The sequence below is a fragment of the Amia ocellicauda genome, chromosome 17, assembly GCF_036373705.1.
Source record: "Amia ocellicauda isolate fAmiCal2 chromosome 17, fAmiCal2.hap1, whole genome shotgun sequence".
Classification (NCBI taxonomy): domain Eukaryota; kingdom Metazoa; phylum Chordata; class Actinopteri; order Amiiformes; family Amiidae; genus Amia; species Amia ocellicauda.
The window spans coordinates 24,982,957-25,006,258 of NC_089866.1; the positions used below are offsets into that span (position 1 = coordinate 24,982,957).

The 23,302-nt window shown below is 42.5% G+C and overlaps 1 protein-coding gene across 5 annotated transcripts in view; it reads right to left on the reverse strand.

The window, feature by feature from the left end:
* smtnb (smoothelin b) overlaps window positions 1-23,302 on the reverse strand; it is an 84,495-nt gene that overhangs the window by 58,182 nt on the left and 3,011 nt on the right. For all 5 annotated transcript variants that reach the window (XM_066689475.1, XM_066689477.1, XM_066689474.1 and 2 more), the window contains one exon: window positions 187-347. In XM_066689475.1, coding sequence (XP_066545572.1) covers window positions 187-347 — 161 coding nt within the window. The remainder of the gene's footprint in view (window positions 1-186; window positions 348-23,302) is intronic.

A 23,302-nucleotide genomic window follows, 5' to 3' on the forward strand; every position in this document is an offset into this window, starting at 1 on the left:
ACAAATCTGCTCCAAATTAGTTTGTAGGCCTACATATATTTCCTGGAAGCTTAAATTCTCTGCGTTGAGTTGCACAATGGATACTGTGGTTTCAGAAATAGGATTAAAAACAAATATCTTACAAACAAACAAAAAATACAATAAAAAGGGAGAGCTTATCCGAGGTGCAGTGGTGGCAGGTCCTACCTGAGGCGGTTCTCCTTGTTCTCTAGGTGCTCGTGGTCCCTCTCAGCCCGGAAGCGCTTGGAGGCCAGTGCTGCCTCCATGCCCTCGATCTCGCGGCGGCGCAACTCTCGGATGGCCGACCGGATCATCCGCCGCTCATCCAGGTCTGAAGTGCCGTCCAGCTGTGGAGGAAACGGGACAGAGGGAGATGAGCCACCAGAATACAGGGCACAGTGTAGGTACTCACAGAGAGAACCGGAGAACAGCCTTGAGGGAGGGACACAGAAGTGAAAGAACAGTGCTAAAAAGTATGTCGGAGTAGATCTGAGAAGCCAAGAAGGCTGTGTATCAGGTCAGCCACTGAGACTCCTCCTGCAGAGAAGCATGGCGATTCGCACCAGTGCTGAAAAGCAATATGGAATATTTCAATGTCACGCCTTTGCATTCACTGAAAACCAATCAAACTGTCAAACCTGAAATGGCATACATGCTTTACGATAAGGGGCAATGAAAGTGAGAGATGAGCACAGATGTGGGGCTGAAAGCGGAGAATAAAATGTCAAAGCAAATACATTTTCAAGGCCATCTTCCAAGACCCCTTCCAAGCATATGATTTTTAGGTTTTTTTCCTCATAAATGTGTTCCATATGCCATACCTGTCCCAATACAGCCATTGCTACACATTACATTGCTCCCCTGTTGCAGCTAAATTATACTGACAACTGTGGACAGCCTCTGCAGAAATCAGTCTGTACGAACACTGGACTCTCACACGAATGTCAGTGCGTCTGCCCAGTTTAATAGTGCAGCCTTATTCCATCTCCCCATTGTGAGTTTATAATATAGCAAAATAACTCTTTTAAACTGGTTATGATATTATAGAATTGCTTTTACCCCGCTTTTACCCCCTTGAGAAGTGTCCTTCCTTCACTGCCCAATATAACTTTCCTGTGTCTATGTACTGTGCTAGTTGGTCAATATGTATACAAGATGGCAAAAGACTGCTGTCCGGAGTCCTGAAGCCTGGTGAGGCGTCCCTCTGTCAAGGGGAAGGTCCATCACATGCCAGGACCAGAGAGAACAGAGCAAATGAAAGTTAACAAGCCCTTACCACTTGATCCTCCTGGGCCAGGGAGATGTTGCATTTGGCTACACTGTGGTTCCCATTTATTCTGTAACTACACTACAGTAGTGTTTGTACTATGCAAGATTTGACAGGTCCTTTATATTTATTTTCTTAATAAAAACACCAATTGCAAGATAGTTTATTTAAAGCATGGGAAGGCCTAGATAGAAATGTGATATATTTAGATATACTTCGTTATGCAGTGGAAAGCCTACAGATCAATCTCAATCAGGTTGCAGTGGCGCTTTGACGACGGAGACTGACTGGCAGTTTATTACAAAGAAAGATGCTTCTTTAGGTATGCTGGAGCAGTTTACGATCTGTAACCAGGGAATCTGTCAAAACCTGCCAGAGGTTTCGGAGCGCTTCCTTTGACAGCTGCTCAGTGTGTGCTGGAAGAGCACTTTTTGGAGGACAGACAAGATTTAATAATACATTTAGGAAAAAAGAGGGGAAAATAAATGCTTTTAAAAGCCTGTCATCGATCTTATTTAACCCAAACATAATTTATGATCTGGAAGGTCTAGGTTTTTTATTTTTTAATTAGGGTTGTGTATATTCTGCGGTCAAAAGATGAGTCACATGTTCACACAATGTGCAAATAAGGACTGGCTCAAACCTAAGCTCCTAAAGGAGGGAGGTGGGGGAAGGAAAATATTAAACCACAAGCTGTCTCTTTCTTTAACTTTCAGATAACTGTGATGAAATGGATTACAGTTAGAAACGGTTAAGTTAAACAGAATGTCTTAATTCACTCACGGGAGGTCATGGACACTGAGTGAGCATTCGTAGGGCCAAGTCCTGCGCACGGAGCATTTTTGGGCCGTTTTGCTCTCTAAGACAAAGCCAGATATTTTTAACAACGGAGAGGCTTTTGCAAGTATGGGAAGGGTCGTACAAATGACATTTAAACCTTGAAAGTGCATGTGCGCTCGTCCCTCTTAAAACATTATCATTTTCAGCAGAAGCCACCAGGTAAGGGCAATGAGGCCCTGATCTGAATCCGGTCGTCTCTCGCTGTGCCAGGGTCTACTGGCTTTTCATTTGTACAGCTGGTCCCCATCCAGAGGGTAACAGCACCAGGCACCAGGACGGGGCCCTGCTAAGAAAACAAGCAGCTCCTGTACACAAGCTTGCAGATTGGCGTCTTTGACTATAAAAGGGCAGTAAGAGCAGGCAAGGCCGGTGCTCAAGATTACAGGGGCAAAGGAGATTAATTCCTCACATTCCAACTGTTGCAGGGAGGAAAGTAGAAAAAAGGAAAGAAAAGAACAGATGGGGAGGGAGGGAGGAAAAAAAAAAATGAACTAATGAAATCAATAACCAAAATAATGAACCGACTCTGAAGGTTGTGGAGGCTGAGAAGAGAGGGCAGGAGGTCACGTCACTGTGGTCAGAAAAGCTGACCCCACAGAGTCACAGCACGGGGCTCGGCTTTACTGTTGTGTCAGATCATTTTTTGTTGCTCGATGTACTTTGCAGTACTTAGTGCGGCACGAGAGCTTTCCAGATTATTCGGGTAACAATGTTTCTCTTTTCACCTTTACTAGTTTCACTCCGCAAGCTTTTAAATAAAGTTACTGAACTGAATCTGAACAAAACCTACTTGTTAAATTAGCATGGTTGTATTTTTATCTGTGAACAAAACAGGCCAGGCAATTCCAATGTGTTGAAGATCTGACAAGGAACCAAAACTGGCTTCCCTAACCTTGAGCGTCTACACTAAGCAAAAGGTTTGGCCATTTAGATATCACACTAAAGAGACACTGGCAGAGGGGCACACCTAGGTGGCTAGCACTGGACACCAGGATAACAATGGCAATTTCAGAAGGTTGCTTTCATACGAGGGGAACGGGGCAACAGGACCGGGTTACAAAAACAAGGGAAACCGAACACATTATCTGGTACTGACAGTTATCACAGCACTGTAATATGTCTTTTTATAATTATTTTTGGATATCCTGCCTCTTAAAAATTGTGGGCACCATCTCAAGTTAGGCCTGGGGTTAATTAAGGCTGTTAACAGCACACTGGCCCGAGAGACAGGACCACAGACCCAGGGGAATAACTGCACAAACAATCCAGCTGTGTTTAGAAGACAGTGCTGACAAGTAAACAGGCGGCCTAGGAGAACGCTCCGTACCATGCACGCAAACACAAACACACAGATCACAGTCATTACAGCATCCAGGACTGTTGGGCCGCTTCCTGCTTGGCTCTGCGGGTTTCTGAGCCAGACAGCTGCCATGAGCCCACAGTCTTTTGTGCCGTCCTATAATACCACACAGGACCGCACAACTAACACCCTCTCATCTCACGGGGCAGCATAGCACTCCCCTGCAGGACACAAACTCATCCGTCATTGGAAACGGTGAGCTTGTGCATTATTAAATATAAATACGGTCTCTGTAGCTTTGGAAACGGATGGTAATACTACCTTCAGCCAATGGCAAACCCTTATGTAAATGGTTATCACTCCAATTCTGGAGGATTGGTATGATCTCCTTGAGGAAATGAACAAATGCTCCAAAATCCTTCTGGGATTCCTTTAAATACAAAAAAATTACAAGACCTGATCTGATGCCATCAAGATGGGATTCGATTTTAGATGGATTTAAACAGTCACTTTTGATCTGTCCGGTGTTATTGGAATATAATGCAAATAATTATACACTTTTGGGGAATTTTCAGAAACTTGCAGTGGCTCCCCACAAAGAACACATTACAAGGGGGAAATAAAAAGGGAAACAGAAACTATTCCTTGCAAAGCATTAGAACAGGTAACAATTACCACCGACCAATGTCAAAGGCAGATCGGTAACCTGCAGTAACCTTGCCTCAAGCCATTTCTCTCCTCTGATGTAATCCTTAGATGGTTTGTTGATCACATGGCTTCCGCCCAGAAGTAGAGGGCCGAGCAAATATTAACAAACCTTATCAGATCCTGCCATGAGCTCACATTAACCTACATACCCCGGCACAGCTTGGAGAGTCATCAGCACCATTAGACCATGTTTTGCAGTGACGATATTTACATTTTTATTCAGCCAAACGAGGAGTTTGGTGCAACGGTTAGGAATGTGAATAGGAGGAAAGATGGATACATCAAGGGAGGCTTTTTAGATTTAAAATGAGCAGAGAATTGAAACCACTCATTTCGCTGATAATTTATGACACTTCTGTAAGCTTGCCACAAAGTCCACAAAATCAGTCAGTCACTCACACGCAACCCTGTTAAGACACAAGAGTGATAAAGATTTCAACTTTGACACTAATGAAAAGAAAAGACATTGAGGAACTAACAGTCAGCATCCTACTTAAATGTCTGTAAGCTGTAGTTTCTTTTGATCCCCACTGAAGCATTGTTGTTTTCAGAAGTGCCCAGATTCCATCTCCAATCCTATCATTTTCGCTTCAAGGGGGAAAGAAAAAAAAGTGTGCAAACAGAAGCCAGTGATTTCAAAAGCACAGAAACCTCAGCTAACTGTTACCAGGCAACACGGGCAGGTTTCAAAATGCTCACCTCCAGCCAACCAGCCGCTGGACATTCGCACCGGTTTGAACTGACTGAGCCGCACTTTGGAGCATAGCCGTGATTGGCTGCTCCACTGATGGAGACCTGCCAACATCTAACCGCTTCTTCGTCAAGACAGGAGAAGATTAACACACACACACACACACACACACACACACACACACACACACACACACACACACACACACACACACACACACACACACACACACACACACACACACACACACACACACACACACACACACCTTTCACTGCAGCCCTGAGGGATGCTTTCAATGCACACAAACACAGTGTCAGCAGAGGAGTGTGGGGAAGGGGGGAGGGGGTAGGAGCAGGGGAAGGAGAGTACAGATGCAAAAAAAGCCACTGCTGAACTGTGGACGCTGGGGGGTTAAGACTATTGTTTTATGAAGTAGTTCTAAACCTTCCAGTCAGCTATTCAGTATCAATCCCAGTCCACTGTACAGGCCTTGATAAAGACACTTCAGACAGCCTGCAATCTGGGGACACCATGTTCCCAGCTGCTCTGGAACAGATAGCATTTTCTCTGTGTCAAATGGATGAGATGTTTTAATAGAGGGGTGGTGTGTTTTCCATCACTGGCTGGATGTTTGATGTAAACAGTGTATTCCAAGTTCAGAACCTCCCTGGCCCAAAGCCCACAAGAATAAAATAAATAAAACAATACATTCAATTAACTCTACAATGCCCTTCTCTCTTATAGCCTGCGTTCATTGTTTTTCCTCACTCTGGGAAAGCACATGCAAGTCACCCAAGGGCAGAATGAAACCTGGGTCCCAGGAGTTACCTCTGCACCACCCTGCCGCCCCATATCCACATTCCTTACCCAGAAAAAAACAATTTGAGAAGGCTGCATAAGGTGAGGGGAAAAGTTTCGATGTTTGGCTTAATTTCCTCTGGAGTTAGAATCAAATCCTGTGACGCGTTATATTGTTTATGATGCTTCCCAACTGATCAAAGCAGGGTTTTCTTGGCTACCTTGAGTGCCCAGAAAGTGAGGACCTTGGAAGCACAGGAAAGATAAAGGTTTTTTCTGCTTCTCTAGTTCATTGAAATCAAACAACTCCCAGCAAGGGAGCGGTTTCCAGAAAACCAGAATGCGACTCCCCATCAACTGCCCCCAACACACATATACCCAAAATCGTATTTTAGCATTTCCACCAGAAGCCCATAAGACATTTGAGATAATTTCCTATGTCATCAACGATACTCTATTGACTCCAAAATGTCCCTCTGTGCTCCCCTTCCCTTCCGCCTTTTCTTTATTGGCAAATGGTTGAGCAATGGCTGGGTAACAACATGCATGAGTTTGAAGAAAATTAGGGGGGAGGGGGATAAAAAGCCATCATCAATCAATGACAATTACACAGTAATTACAAACATCTGAAATACACCATAGAAAAATAAAGAAAATATGCTTTAATGTGTACCAGCTGGAATTCAGCTCAATGAAGTCCAGGAGACCACAAAATCAGAGCCAATTGTCTCTTTTTCCACCAAACCATGGACGTTCTCCATCCACACAGGTGTGATGGTGCATGTTGTGCAGGAACCGGTTTACACTTTATGCTCATCCCCGGCTACACCACGTGTCCACTTTTTACGACCCCTAATATGCCTGGTAATGGAGATCACTGAAAATAAACTCAGTTCCTGCTTCTGAAAAAGACAGATGCTTGCCCTGCTTCTCAGATGAGATATCCTGATACCACCATAAAAATGAAAACCTCGCCCCACGCCGTCTGGGAGCCTGATGGAAAGCCACTTTATTTTTTGAGCTGGCTTCTCTATAAAAACCTGCTGCTGGCTTTCAGCTCAGAGCTACGTTGGCTAATGCCCATGTGAAATAGGAACAGGGATCTGTAGCCAGTTCCCCCAGACTGGAGGCAGAGGAGCCGCCAGATTCCCATGGCTAGGCCAGCCAGTGTGGGAGGGGGGGGATACGGTACAAGTGTCTGTCCGTCACATGCACCACGCTATCCAAGACTTAAGCAATGCTAAATCAAAAGCCCACAGAGCAGTAACCAGAAAAGTCTGCTGAAACTGGCACAACAATACTAGTGCGGTCTCAGTTACATCAGCACTGCAGAGTCGCGACTTGTAAATCACCAGCGAGTTAAGAACAGTACTCCATCCCCTCATAATTGCATAAAAATTGTCTGGAGCAACTTCCTCATCTCCAACTTTACAAGCTGAGCTCCCTTCAGCTCTGTTTGTGCGTTCTCGACTACGAATTGCAATCAGGTATCGCAAGAGTTTACGATGCACAGTTTTCTTTGTTTAAGTCATAAGCTTAGTCATGGATTTATTGCGCTCGCTACTTCTGAAAATAAGAGAAAAGAACCAGACTAGGTTTAAGAACATCTAAATATTTGTGCTCCACATCTTTGTATGTCAACTCCTATATTTTTGCAAGGCTTGATGAAATGCTTCCAGTGCTTAAATTGTTACCGTCAATTGTTCGGGCCTGTCAACCGCAAACGTGATTTGTTCGGTGAAAAGAAAAGGCAGCTAAAGCCTGAAGCACTGTGTTTGTTTAAAAAGATTGGAGAATGGTAGACATACCGGGAACCCCCTAATTGTTCTAATTAGAGCTGTCAAGGTTAATGTTGATTTATGTCCACAGGTAGGGGTAATCATGAAGATATCACAGACTGTTCTGTCCAGCTTGCCTGCCAGATGTGGCTGTATGTGAACAGCCCAAGTACACCCATTGTGGGGCAGGGACTGGAACGAAGAGAAAAGACAGTGCGTCTTGGATCAGAACATCGGTGAACTCCCTCAATTACAATGCCTTCCCTTATAAGGACAACTGTTGCACCGGAGCCCCAGGACCTTTGATAAAAAGGCGTTGGAGTGAAATACATAGTTCAGAAGGGCAAGGTGAGTATAAGAGGCAATGAAGGGGGAGAGGCAGGGCCAAAACCCAGTCATCACACAGCAGGCAGATAAAACTCCACTGCGGTTGAGAGAGATCAGAGACTCCCGCTTGCTATTATGCCTACCAGGGCTGAAAATAGGAGACGCTTCCTTGCATTAAGGATTAAGAAGAGGCCCTTTTGTGTAACAAAGTTGTGGGTTAGTGGAGGAAACTGTCAAACTGTGTTGTGGACACACCCAGGGTTGCACTCAAATATTTCCCAGCACACTAAATGTACTGCACTTGTTAGAACAGAAGGAAAAAAAAATAAAGCATAAAAAATGTTGTAACAAACAAAAATGTTTTAAACTGCCTCTGATATTTGTATGAAGACCAAAATATTTGACCCTAACTTCAGTATGTAAAATTTGCATTCTGAGACATTAATTTCGAAAACCCCTAAAAGCATAGCTTGCCCAGGTTCTTGGGTCAAAACGCTACTGGAAACAAGGTGACAAATGCACAGCAGACCGTCAGCTCTTATTGGTTTCTTATATATTTTACGGGTCAGAGCCTGGGTAAAAGACAGTGCTGTTAACAGGGGCGTTATGTGCAAGTCCAACTCGGCAGCGTCGAGTTCCTCAGTTGTAAACGGTGCCTGTGGAGGCCGGTGATTAAGCCTGATGGGCAGAATGGCACTGTTCTACAAAGCTTATCACTCAGTAACAGAGACAGTGGCCCCCGACCCTAGGAGACAGGGCAAGGAGAACCACTCGGTCCAGAGCAGGGGTTCACACGAGCTTATCTCCGGCTTGCACTCTGCAGGAACCCTGACACACATCCTCACACCACTGGGAAAGCATCAATTATGCAGGCCAGTCTAACTGGCATTCAATTCAGCCATGCAGTCATACGGGAGCCAAGAGCACACTAACATTAGCTCATGAGTCACTTTTCCCAGCCTCATCGCCCACTTTCCTGCAAATCCGGGCCCCCAAGACCGAGTTAGCGGTTCAGTATTTTGCCTTAAATTATAATTTTTTTCAGACTGGTTCTGGACAATGAAGACCTGCCACAATTAAGCCACAGAACAAAGACAAGCATGCTAAAAAGATCAGACTGGCAGCTGCTCCCCAGGATAGGCGCTCAGAGACCCTGGATTCCCCGTCATCTCCTGTTCCAATTCATAAAAGTAATGTCAAACATTTTAAATATTAAACTATATTCGACTATTCAAAATCAATAGCGACAGTTTTCAAGATCCATAGGCCTTGAGGATTTCCACTTTTCTCTGCTTCAATAAGCCGATTGTGAAACCAGTACAAAATGTCACAAAAACCATGAAGGCAGCCTAACTGTCATCTTGATTTGTGCGGCAGGACAAGAGGGAACAGGAGATACTCCTTCCTATGAACATTCCAGGACAGGCCTACTAGCTGGTTCAGTACAGTGTACCAACTATTCAAATACACTCAGTTCTACAGTGGTGTAGATGTTCCCTCTGGAGTGCTGATGTCGTTCCTTGCAGATACAGGCCCACGTGTTGGCAGCTTGGCCACAGCTAGCCGCCAAGACCTGTCTGCGGTTTAGGCCACTACTGAAAATGATGTTGCCCAACACATCAGAGTGAACACCTTGCACCTGAATGATGCCGTTAAGCAAATGACAAAGTACTCACACAGACTGTTTAAACACTGTCAAAGGATAAGCAGTAATGACTGAGTCCTGTTCTTTAAAACAAAAGCTCCCTTCAGCCCTGAGCTGTTAATTACCATACCTTAGTAAAGCATAGATAAGCTTACTGTGGCCTAGCATTTATTCACAGCACTGAAACAAAATCCTGTAATTAAAAAATAATGCTAAAATAATCCACAGACGCTCTTACAAGCATGGGGGGGAGAAATAACCAAAAAAAAAACTTTTCCTTTCTGCAGAGATAGTGGCAGCTGAATAAAAGCTTGCAGGTAAAGCTAGCAATCACAAAGGCATTAGTGTCGTCTCCTCATGGCTGCTCTAACAGACACGCATTTGTCAGGGCGCGAGAATCCTCACCTGATTAGTTAACGACCCAGAGACTGCAACACCCTGCGGGGGACACTATTGTGCAGGTATGTCAAACCACCATGATAATTGTGTGGGCACTGGATTTTCAAACTGACTGCAGCCAAGGAAAAAAAAAAAAAAAAGGGTCCCTGGTGGTAGCACACACTGTGTTCAGGACCCCAACACTCCAGGGAACCAGTCCTGGCACAGGCAGCTGCCCCCCCCCCCCCCCCCCCCCCCCTCATTCTAGACATGCAGTCCCATGGGTAGAGCTGCCAGTGGAAACTTGGAAAGCTTCACTGTGCGGTTTCAGTAGTCATCATGGAATGAAAAATGGTTTTGCTGGATGCTTGCCGATTTCAAATCCTCCTCAAGTGAATTAGCTTACCACTGCACATCTCTTTATTAGGTTTTTAGTTTTGATGACCAAGTAGGGGGCGCTGTAGAGCACCCCTGCATTGAAACTGATAAACTTAGCAACAGCACTACTGCACTACTCCACATGATGGAAGGTCAGGTCACAAGCACCCTCATCTCATTGCTGCCTCTATATCCTGAACCTTAGCATATGCCTGCACATAACTATCTATAGTCTACACACTGTATCTAGAATAATATTTTGTAAGTTAGGGAAAAAACTGGATAGTTAAATAGATAATACAGTCCTGACTGGTGTTATTAAATTATCACAGACACAATTAACCGTTCACTGTCAGTCAAGACTAATTTTCCTTCTCCTGTGGTCCAATTCATGAGTCAGTTACTCGGCATGCATCCCTGTACACTGTGGTGTATCATCCCCGATAAAGAGACTGCAGACACCATGCGATCCTGGGACACTGTTTCACAGCTGCTCTGAAGAGATAGCACTCTCTCTACTGGAAATGGACAATGACCCAGTGTCTAATAATGGAAATGTTCTGCTATCTCCTCTCCAGCCTGTAGGTTTGATATGAACCGTGCATCCCGAATTCGGAACCACACTGACATGAACCCCCCCAACCAAAAATAATTTTAAAATTGTGTATGTTTAGTGAACTCTTCAGATCCATGGCACCCTTCTATGCATGCCAATTGGTCCCTCATCTCTTTTGTCCAAAACCTCAAGAAATTCATCAGGGGTGAAAATTGGGGTCCAAAGGCAGCATCAAGCTCCTTCAAAAAGAGGTCTGGTAACAATTCTGAACAGTGCAACAGAGCTAAACGACTTAAATCAGTAGCTAATCACTCAGGTTGGGGGTAAACCTGAACACTGGATTATTTGGTGGACCTTACTGACCGCAAAACGTTTCAGGTTTAGTTTTGTTTGTGAGTTTTAAATCAAAAGTCATTCTTACGTGAAGGCCTGTGTAATAAGACATACAGAAACACATACTCAGCTTTTCTCCAAATGATCATCTGAGCTCCTGCTGGAAAATGTAATCTGTTAAATAATTTCAAGGCGTGGAGGATGACAGCCCTGGTCTGCAACATTATTTTAAAGTCTGTTAAAAAATAAAAAAATAAATAAATGTCCTAGAGATAAGATAAACACAATAGGAATTCCTGGAAGCGATGCATCTTATCACAGGAAATTCTTTTTCTCTGATTACTTTTGAGAAAGCACGATCTTTCGGTCCAGTATTTCTGATGGGCATCCGTTCAACGTTTCCTGTTTTTTTTTTTTTTTTTACATTACATTAAAAATAGTTCCAAATTCTTCTTCCCTTTCTGGAAGGTGAAACACAAAATATCAGCTTTCTAGGTCTGGGGATCATTTGTCACATCTCAGGGTGCTCTTTCCATCGAGTGCTCGATTGCTCTCGCTATTGTGACGACTGGCAAGAAGCAAATGGAAAATATGCGGAATGTAGCCTAATAACTGAAATGAATGCACTACAGTGACAAGAACACTTACATTGGCTGTTAATGCAACAAGGGAAAATAATGAAGTGCAATATGATTTGTTATTAATGCCAGCGCATGGGAAGAGTGGAGATTGAGGGTTTAATCTTAAAATGACAGTGCTAGATAACTGAAAATAAGGCGCTTCAGAAGAATTTCAGACAGACCTTCTCTGTCCTGGTCTCTCTGCTGCAACTGAAAATTTCCCCACTGCCGATGTCTATTAGACTGCCTCTCTACCTTTTGTCTCCTGGAAGGCCCTGCTGTTGCTGGAGTTCGGATCCATCATGCGCACTGCAGGCATGTTTACAGGCTCACAACACCTATAAATCGGATGCTATGAGCGGCTCCACAAGATTCTCAACTTCAGCTCAAACAAAAGTCCTTAGAAAAGGGTTTAATTGGTCCAATTGTGAAAAATAATTAGGTTTGATTGGTTTGATTGTAGAACCAAGAAGCCAAATCACGTACAGCACTGGCCTCCAACCGAATCCCCAAAGAGAAGCCATTGGGGACCGCAGTATGGAGAGAACTCCTCACGGGTAATAGCAGGGCTGTTTTAAGTTCACGGAAGACATTTACTAAATGTTTCCTCCAGCCAACAAACATGGTTTATTTTCTGTAACCGTCGCCCACACGAGTGAATCAATAGCGGCTCAGTGTTGAGGCCATTGCTGAATGAAAAGATCATAAACATAAGTACAGCAGCACAGAGGCGGCCAGTGTCACTGTGGGCCCAGACAGCTTGCCCACCAGAGGTCAAGTATTCCAGAGGCTCCAATAAAAAAATATATGAAAATAGATTCCAATTCTACAGAAAGCACCTGCTTCATGAATTTCCTCTTATTCGGGCCAGTTCAGATATTTTCCATTCTCAACTGAAGGCTGTGCTTCAGATCATGAAGTCATGACCTCATTCGAAAACTCATAACCAGTTGGACTGAATAGCAAATACTGTTCCTTCTGTAAAGAAATAAAAATTCCGTTTTTTAGGCGGGGTTAATTTTCTTAATTTCCACCTCAGCCTGAGCAGTCTTTTCAACGTTCGTCTTTCACACTTTGAATATATTCACTGCCTCAGACACACACTTTTTGACAGACTCTGCACAACTGCAAGCTGCATTAACGGGGTACTAAAGCTATGAGTGGACTTTTGACAGATGGGACTTATTTCACCACCCGCGTCCAGATCTGTGTGTTTATTTCCGTTTCCTCTGTGTGTGCTTTTACAGCTGTAAATTGGGAAATCAAAGATGAGAGGAGGGCGAAAGCAGCACAACTGCAACTCCAGCTAAACATTCCAGGAAAGAGCACCGATCACTTCATTTCACAGTCAGCAGGCTGAAGTCACAAGACTGTGCTCATCCTGGAAACAGAGTAAATACAGAATAAAAGGTGCAGAAGCCACAAAGGAACACAGGGGAGCAGTCATTTAACATTCACCTTACAAATGCAGTTGCAACCCTGTACTAGGAAGAGTGACAGAGCAATAGAGCGTTCAAACACCCCCTCATCAGGGAGACTGCTTTTTGGTGAAATATTTTTTTGTCACTGGACTGAACTTTTAGCTGATCTTAAACTGTAAGAGCATACTAGGCTGTAACACATGAAAGAGCAGCAAACCCGGTTGCAGGGGGATTAAACAGATTCACATAAAACCAAAATCATAACAAGTCACATGCCAAATTTGTCCAAGAAATAGGGCCCAAACTCTGACAGCTCAGAGCAACTGATGTCGGCTGGACACTCCCAGGGAGTGTCCCTTTGACCTAGACTTCACCTCAATGTCTTGATCTATTGCAAACAATCTATTTGGCCATCATCCTTATCTTTTTCATCTGAAATATCCTATTGTGTTGTGTGCGCTATGTGGGAACCCATATAAATGCCTTAAGGGGGAAAACAATCAATGTTGCACCACAAAGTTTACAAATGGAGGGCATGGTACAACACTAAATTGCTTCCCTTCACCACTGTATTGTAAAAAACTGCCACAGATGGAGTCTGAATACAGACAAGTAATTCTTCAAGAATAGGAAAGCACAGAAAACTGAAATGACTTCACAAAAGACTGTAAAGATTGGCATAGACATTACAAGATATGCTAAAAGTAGGAAAGGGGATGACTCCATAAAAGGAATTTTAAAATTGAGTTTCTTGCACTAATCAAACCGACTCACTCAATGTCCCTGAATGTTAAAATGTGGAGTCCAAGTCAAACATACAATGCACCTGAAGAATTCAAAATCCTTAAACAACCAGACACTGTGTGTGTGTGTGGGGTGGGGTTGGGGCACATTCCCTCACTGTACGAACAGTCCCAACATAAATAAACTCCCAGTGTCGACAGCACCCAAGAGGCAGTGTTGGGATTCTACACTTCTACGCTAAGGCCACTTTCCAAGGTCTTTGCATCTCAAAGCATTAGAGGCTGTCCACAAATGCATTGTGAACCTGTGAACACTTATCCACCCAAATAAAATCACCAGGGAGCCCAGATAAAGCCAAAAACATTAGTCCCTAATCTCAAAACAGGAACTTTGCACTTCAAAAGGTGAGAGTCCTAACAAGTGGGTTAATGACATGTGAATTATAACAAGAATGTAAACAGCACAGCCACGATAAGGCACCACAGCTCCTCTCTGAGCGGTTTACAAGGCTGTTCCAAAGCACCCTTCGTTCAAAGGTGAGATTTGTAACTTCAAGATGCACTGATTTTGACTCAAGCTAAAATACAATTAGATGAAGCTATCACTTTGTATTTGTAGAGTGCACTTTCCTGCGGGAAAATATGACACCATAATCATGTTGTAACAGGACATAATAGGAGCAGAATATATAGGAGCGACTGGAAAGATGCCAGACTTCCTTGCCTTTTTGTTTTGGAATTTTGGCAGCGTAGCTTTCACAGTGAAGTTGTATTTGATTTTTATCACATTGATTTTTTTATTAATTTTTTGGCCCAAGCATTCTCAACTTAGGTCTAAAATCTGAAGTGGCACAGAGCTGGGCCTCCATTATTTAGATTGAAGAGGGGAGGTGAACTTTGAGGTGTGTGCGATTCCCTTTCGCGCTCTCTCACACAATATTATAATGTAATACATGATTGGCACAACACTGACTTTGGGAGTACCAGCTGAACTGAATTCAGCAGCCTGTTAATGAGATAAGACTGAGTACAGGCAGTTCTGCAGGACTACTGCAAAAGTTTAGTAATATTGTGCTGTGCGATGCTGCTGCCTAAACTATCCTGCATAAAATCATCATTAAACATATCATAGCAACATTAGGAAAAGCACAGAGGCTGAGTAACCACCAAACCGCTTAATCTCGCTAGCACCTGCACAAGAAACGGGGAGGAAGGACTAAAGATCAGTTTCTCCCCTATGTGCTGAACACATTTCCTCAGCAGTGGAATTTTTCTAAATTTTGCTTAAACATGCATCATTACTCTCCATCAAGTAAAGTGAAGCCACATTTCCAAATAAGCCTGCCAAACTACCCTGATATTTCAAACTAAATTAATTTCACACTTCATGATCTTCAATTAGGAAGAGGGTCTGCAATCAGAAACACTATTTTAAAAATCAATAAAAATGCATTTAATACATTCAAAAACATCTGCATGGGCAGAACAGGCTGCAGTGCTTAAAAGGAGACAAAATCTGGAAGTGTGTGCTCCAGTAATCTCTCAACAGGTCTGTCCATCAAAAGTCCCTCCTTACTATCAATTTTACTAGTATCCAATTTAAGTTTGCGGTTAGGAATGTATAGCCTGTCAGTCATTGCGCTCTCTTTATTATTCTGCACTTCTGTATTGCTTATAGTGCTGACAGGGAGTACATTTTTCTCAACACTGCATTCTTTCATAGAAGAGAGGTTGACAAGGTTTTTTGTTTTGTTTTGTTTTTTTCTTCAAAATGAAACTTTAGGGGATTGGCAAAGACCAACGGATTACTAAGAATCCAAGGCAAACTCATTTCTTATGTCAGATTTCACCTCAGGGTCCTTGTAAACACAAGGAGTTCAGCCAAAAATGTTGGAAGGTGTCATTGCTGGGCACCGTCGATTTCATGGATTTTCATTAGAGAAGAATGAGTTATTGGTCAAGAAAATCAGTGCATCTGTACTGACACTTAGCTTTGCTCTAGAGTGCGATCTTCAGCAGTTTTATTTCAGCCACACATGTTTTTCGCATCAGTTGATTGTCGTGCCCAATTCTACAGGTAACAGAAGAGCCGCCAACAGACGGGATTTCACAGAAGTGTGCGAGAGGGGCCTGCAACACACATCCCAGCTGTCAGCGGAGGAGGTGTCCAAACCAAGCTGTGAATTCCTTAAGTGGACTTTCTTCACAAGTACAGGCCAACATGTATTCCAGGTCTCCATTCAGTAACGGTTTAAATCCAGGTTGAATTGCCTTTGTAGATTATACGAAGAGGCTACAATTCACCGCTCAGCTTTGGACCCTTATAACTGTCATCACTGGAAAAGGAGATCCCAGACACAGTTTTCTTTTTAGGTCTTACATACTTGCTGTCCTATCGCGATATGTTCCTGTACCCTATTTTATTACATTTGCTGTTCTGCATTTTGTTCCACGGTATACACGGTCTCTGTTGTGTGATGTATTTCATGTTTTACATTTTGTAAGTAACCTTTTTATTTTTTTCTAGAATGCCAGTCAACTTTGAGAAGGATAAACTAAACTTACTTAAACTAAAACATGTACAGTGCGTACAGATTTTCACATGCCCAGACAGCTCAAACACGAAGAAAAGAAAATCGATTGTTTAAATTTTCCTGGCTAATATTGATTTACACCGCGTGAAATAAGTGCCCTATTCAACTGTCCCTACAAAAGCACGCAAACACACAGTCAGGTGTTGAGTTCACCTGCGCCAAAACCGAAACTGGCAGTGTGGGGAGCCAAGAGTGTGGAGTTAATTGTCGTGTTGTGAAGAATTTGAGACAAAGCACCTCTTCATCTGCCGAGACAAAGCAATAATCATATGCAGAGAGCTATCCTCAGTGCTGTGGGACTGCCTCCACACTTAGGCACTCTGGGGGAGATTCCTGGGAGGGGGACTTCAGAAGTCATCAAGGTTCACAAGTCTTTGTGAACAGGTGCAGCAGGTGTGAGGCAGCTCAGGACAGCCCGAGGCAGGGGAGAAGCATAGGGAAACGTCTGTGTCTTTTCACCTGCAAGCACTAAAACGTCATAAATCACAAAAACACAAAACTGCACAGCTAGTCACGATTTGTACATCGGTGTACTCCAGCCCAGCAAAGTCCTTGTAATAAAAATGGGTGCCCGACGACACTTTTTTGTTTCTTCCCCCCAGCCCCCAGTTCTAATGGTACTGTAAGTGTGCAGGTGGTAAAATCTAATTGAGAAGTAGAGAAACTTCTGCTCTGTAGGGAATTTCTCCCAGCCTGGGAAAAGCCCGCAGTGTCTCTCACAGGATCTGCATATTTGACGTTTATGATACTGTGTAAATTTAAGTGATTTATGGTAATTTCACAGGATGGTTAACTGAAATCCCACTGATGCCTATCACAGCCAATGACAATGGAGAGGAGTTAAACACAAAACAACAACGACCAGGCAAAGGTCATCATAATATTTATTTCCTCCCATTATAAAGATAAGAAAATAGAGATTCTATCCTATTGCTTTGAGCTCTCTGAAAAAATAAAAAATCGGGCTTGTTGGTCATCCACAAGATATTTTTTGTTTCAGATTGATAAGTATTATGAAGTTTATTAAGACAGAGTAAATAAATAACTCCGAGACTCCAGGAGTTTAAAGGGCAACGCTTTTGTTACATACCTAGTCAGACACACACAGTCAGGAGTCTGTAGTTCACCTCTGCTGTAGATTGAATGTGATTTGTAAAACAACCTGGCTGCGCCACAGTAGGTATGATAAGCTTTTAGTTGTGCATTGGATCTGTCACAACAGCACCAAGCGAACCACAGCACAGATCAGACTTTAAATTTTCCAATAACAGAATGAAAACAGGCTGAAATCTGAAAGACAAATCAATGTAGTCTCACTTGCCCAAACATGGGTTTATATGAGGTGGCACGCACAGCCAAATCCACATTACAGAGAAATGTAAACACAAATAAGATAGAAGAAAAAGATAAGATGTGTTACTTTAAACAAATGTCTCCTTTTAAGGAGGTGGAGGGAGAAAAACTGGACAGTTGGACACCTGAGGGAAGGAAAGGAAGAGGAAAGGACAAGACTGTCGATTGAAGGCCATCCCTCATGCTTCTCTGTGGCCTGTGCAGGTCTATGCTGGTCCTCTGCTCTATTCCCCCCCGTGCTTCAGGCCTGGCTACCAGAGAGTGTGTCAGCAGCTGCTCTGATTAAAACCAAATTCCAATAAAACGGTCCCAAAGACAGCTGGCGAACATGTACTTTGGCACCGATTACAAGTTTTTTGCAAGCACTTCTTACATTTGCTCCACAAAAAAAATATTTAGAAAGGCAGTTTTGATATGTATCTTAATAAAAAGAAATAAGGAAGTTGGGTAAGGAGTTACAGTTACACGAACGCCACTGACACTGATAAAATAAATAAAACTTCACAGAACTGTTCATCTTAGAAGAGAAAAAGGATAACTTCCAGGAAATACACACCTATAGTATAGATCCACTGGTTGCCTATTGGAGCTTAACAAAATCAATGATCAGGATGGTCACTACAGCAGTTTTATAGTTGGGTTAATACTACACTCAGTCCGATAGGCGTTTATAGATGCAGCCATTCCCAACAAGAACAATGAATCAATTACACACTAATCTCCTTCACACCCATGTACATCTGCTTGTGAATAAAGGGTTCCAGATGTTCAGAACAGCAGTTACAAGATGTACACAAACAAAAAAAAGTAAGTAAAGTGATGACACAGACAACACCTACTATACAAAGAAAATCACAAACTTGCAGATAAATGTTAAAAATAAGTAATAACTGCAATCTGACTTCACCAAGAGAAGACAGGTGTAAAGGTTTTACTGAAACTCTACAAAATTTCAAAATCAACTGAACTAAACCGAATGAATCACCAAAAAGCACCATTTCAAATAAAGGGTATGGTTAAAATCTCATTAAAAACCTATATAATTTATTGTGCTGTATCATAACCTGAACCAGGCACTGTATCAGCCTGCAAGACAGCTTTCTGTTACAGTATAGACATGGATACCACTCTGCAGTTTTAGAATATTGCTATACATTTCACATAATAGCCAAATCATTAGGGCTTTATTTCCATTACAAGGTAATAAAAGTTGATACAACCAATACAACTGCATTGTCGTTGAAAGCAGTTGGGATCGTGACTCACGGTTGACACAAGTCCCCAAGTTCTGTCTCCACCCAATCAAAGTGGAAACCAGTGCCAAGTCTATATAAAAAACTATCAAACAATTAAAAAATTAAACTAGTACCAATCCTGTTTTAAATTACCTACTAGTATTTTCATATGTATCAGGATGTATAGATACAGAAATAAAGGTCATCATACATCATAATTTTTACTGCAAGCTTAATTTAAATCACACTCTGTGGAAACTGAGTTCAAGGCTAAGAGGAGGACAGGAAATTATATACTTGCTTAGCCTTATCAACGTGGTTTCAGGAACACCCACAACATGTTACTCTCCCCGAGAAGCGTGTGCTGGGGAAACTATTCATTCACATCAGTCATGCAATACCAGCGTTTCCTCAGAAGCAAGTCAAGTTGTTTGTTTTTTCTCCTGCTCATCCCGTGAGCTGTCAGGAAGTGCTTCCGTTCCCAAAGCTGTGAATGCTGCAAAAAACATGTTCAATACCCGGGCTACTGCAGGCATTTTTACGACAGAGAAGGAAGACATTAATAATGCAAGGTCTTCCCTGCTCCCCCTCAGTGCCCGTTGCAGACTGACAAGCTGCAATTAGAGAATATCTGTCGGCAGCAACTGGCAGGTGCCTATAATTAAAAGGTGTCACTGTGTCGGATTGAACGTGTTCATTTCATGGCAGATGCCCAAGGTGTGTTGAAGTTGTCTTCCCCTGCATTGCAGTCACAGGCCACCTCCTCAGAGTCGGGCTTGGCTATGAATAAATGGTGCCATATAAAATAAAAATCGATTCGTAGGCTTGCTTCCTTTCAATGTTTATTGATTTGAATGAACAGGACTCATAATAATTCCAGTCTTTTCAGTGCAGTGTAATTCATTGCTCATATTGTAAACCCAATAACTATCCATCTGAAAACAATTCTGTGAGAGATGGGAGCGCAGCACAAATTAAATCTAGTGAGAATTAGAATATGTAAGGGTCACATATAATTATAAAAACAAACAAACAGGTTTTTATAATGTAACAACCTCAAAGATGCATCTTTGTCCTGATTTAATGATGTAATGGAAACCATACATTCATTAAACCTGTGTCTCAGTGCTTCTCTTCATTGTGAGATGAAAGAAAAAGATCTCAGCTGGGTACAGTGAACACGGCTTGCACACCATCACCATGTTGGGAGTGAGTGCCTTGCTTAAGCCAGACAGCAGTTAACTGCAATCGACTCCTGGCATCAACTCTCTTATAATCTGATGTGCGAAATGGAAAGATTTTGCTTCAAGACAGGTTACAGGTTGTCCAGATAATTGAGTGCAATTCCCACGCAGGTTATCAAAGAGCATTCGCACTTCATCAGCCGGAGCAATTGCCGTGAGAGCGCGCATACAGGGAAGGCAAAAATGAGAGAAAAAGGAATAGAGCACAATTAATGCCTCTGGAAAAATTATGATACAATTTTTTTTTTTTTTTTTTTGCTAGATTTGACTAGACCAAAAGCAGGCTGGCACACTAATCTTAAAATCGAACACAAAGTAAAAGACACACCTTGACCTGATAGTGGAGGGAAGTCCAGGGAACACACAGAATGCAGTTATCATTGTTCTTAAGACAACAAACCATGGGCTGACATTACACCAGGCTCTTGAACTTTAAGAAGGCACAAGACCGAGGTTTGTGCCATCACGGTTTTATGCTCTGGATTGTGTCACAGCTGTATTGAATCTATGTCAGAACAGCTTATTTTAAGGAACAGGCTTACGAATTACACTTTTAAACTATCCCATGTGTCTTAACTACTCTAAAAGTCAAAGGGCACATCACCCCTGCAACTCCCAGAACCCTTAGTGAAAACACAAAGCATGAGAGGAGAAATCCTGAGTACAAAGCTAGCAAGTCTTGAACCTTTTATTCAAGGCTCTACATACACCCCCTCAAAATCAAAAGCCAGCTCTTGTATTGGAAATGAGCATCAAACCATTTGGGAACCCATTTCACAAAACTCCAAAATGTAAGTTGTTAAATGGCTTCTGAACTGTTGGGACACTGTTAAGGAGGATGACTGCAATTAAAACTGAAGAAATCATAAAGGAGGATTCAGAGGAAGAGAAGTTCCACAAAGGAGACATTCGTGTCATTTGAGGCTAAAAATAGTCAAACTTTCTTTTCACATAAAATGTCTCATTACAAGAGAACTCTCATCAACTTTCAGAAGGCTCTTCAAGTCGTATATCATTCCAAAACATACAAGTATTGAATGCAAAGATTCAGAGGTACAAACTTTTTTGAAGAAGCCGAGGAGTGTCAATTTCTACTCAGGATTGATATCTGTCACTTTCCCCTACTAAGCCCTGCAAGGTGCTGGGGCTGAAAAACAGGATCTTTACAGGGACATAGTTTACCTGACAGCAAAGTTATTTAAAAAAAAAAACAAAAAAAAAAAAACAAAAAAAAAAAACCTGGAGCAAAGCCAGAAATGCTGGGCCATGAACAATCCTCCCCCACAGTTCAATAGAAAAGCTGTTTAGGGTAAATCTCCAGATCCTTTTCCCTATAGTTAAGCTTCTAAGAGGATCAATTTGGCTGAAGAAAGAGCACAGGCCTCACACAATTGATAGGTCTTTGACCCTGTCCTGGCTGAACTCAGTGAAACCATGTGAGAGAAGGTCCGAGGGAAGCGTGGGACAAGCAACAAAAGTATGCCTTGATGTAATTGAGGAGATTGGCTGCCACTGCCACTGAAGCCTATGGGAACCGCATATAATTTAACACATGTCAGTTTGGGTCGGGAGTTGGGGGGGAGGGGGGTGTAAGACGACTGTGTACATCTCAATCAATTCGACCATGGGAAAGAGACGGCATACCACACAAGGTGCTCAATCCATCTTGGTCAAGTGCAGAACTGTCATTTTCCCAACTTCCTTTTACGTAGTCAGATCGAAGTCTCTGAGCGAACTGGAGATTGGCCCAAAGGAGGCCACGAGAAGCCTTTCATTTAGAGGCTATGAGGATGACTGCACGCAACCGTGATCCAATTGGGAAGTAAAGTTGTGGCAGAGCATTACAGATATGGATGAAATTACACAGTAAGCTATGCTGTCAGTAGACAATACGGACATTAAAAATAAAAGGCCCGAGACAACACAGCTTCCCTTGAACTCTATCACAGCAATCAAACAAGAGCTTATCTTGACTTGAATCACCAGGCATGTTTTTGCCAGCATCGTTTCTTCATATTAATCACAGAATGGAAAAACGATATTGTATGATATCAGGCTCACTTCCAATCAACCTCTCTCCTTCCCCTCCCTTCCCTTTCACTCTCCTCTCCAACAGATGACATTCTTCTACCAAAACGAGTGGTCTGAAAAATTTTTTTTTAGATTTTTTTGCATTGTTTCTGGACTGATTTCTTGGGAAAGGATTAATGGGCCTCCAGAACATTTTTACCACAAAAGGAGAACAGCACCAGGGTGAATTGTGGTCTAATTTTCTAAATGGTTTACTTCAACACTAGTTTCTTTCCCCAAGGTGACGGGTGAACTTTCAAAAACTGCCAACAGTAAAGCCAATACTTCAATTAATGCATCAGACCAAAACAACATGCAGACTTCTCAAAACTCACCTTACACCCTGCAGGACACCTTGGTGCATTTTTAAACAGGGTATACAGTTTAGCATGCATTTAATTGATTTTAGTCCTAGTGCTTATCTTGCCCATTAAACATGCTTTACTTTCATAATGATTAACTGTTGCATTGCCTGTTGTATAAAACCATGTTTATGCCTTCGTGTTTGGTTTAGATGTATTGCATATTCTGCATACACAATGCACTTGTGATGCACAAATGATTTCAATATTTACAACAGCTTGTAAAACTTATAATGCAACAGTGGTTTCCCAGTGCAAGTCATCTTGGATAAAGGCAGCCGCCAAAACAAAACTCAGCCACAACCACCACCACGGCCGTGTACACACATGTTCCCAGCACAGATTACAATTTCAAAGCATTTCAGCTTGTTTATGACTGAAGCATGCTGGAGGAATGTCCACGAAGTCAAGGATGTGGGACAGAAACTCTAGTTGCAACCTGCTTAGCATCATCTTCAATACCTGCTGCATCCAGTACAGGGTGGCGGCTGCACAGCCTCATTAATTACCAAGTCTAAGCAGTGCAGCACAGCATGAAAGAATAGCCAATGCTCTCTGAATAAACGGAATCAACCAAAAGGCTATAGGCCTACAACTTACAGCCGTAGTGCACACTAGGTGTATCTGCAACTCTACCACAGCGACTTTGATATGAGAT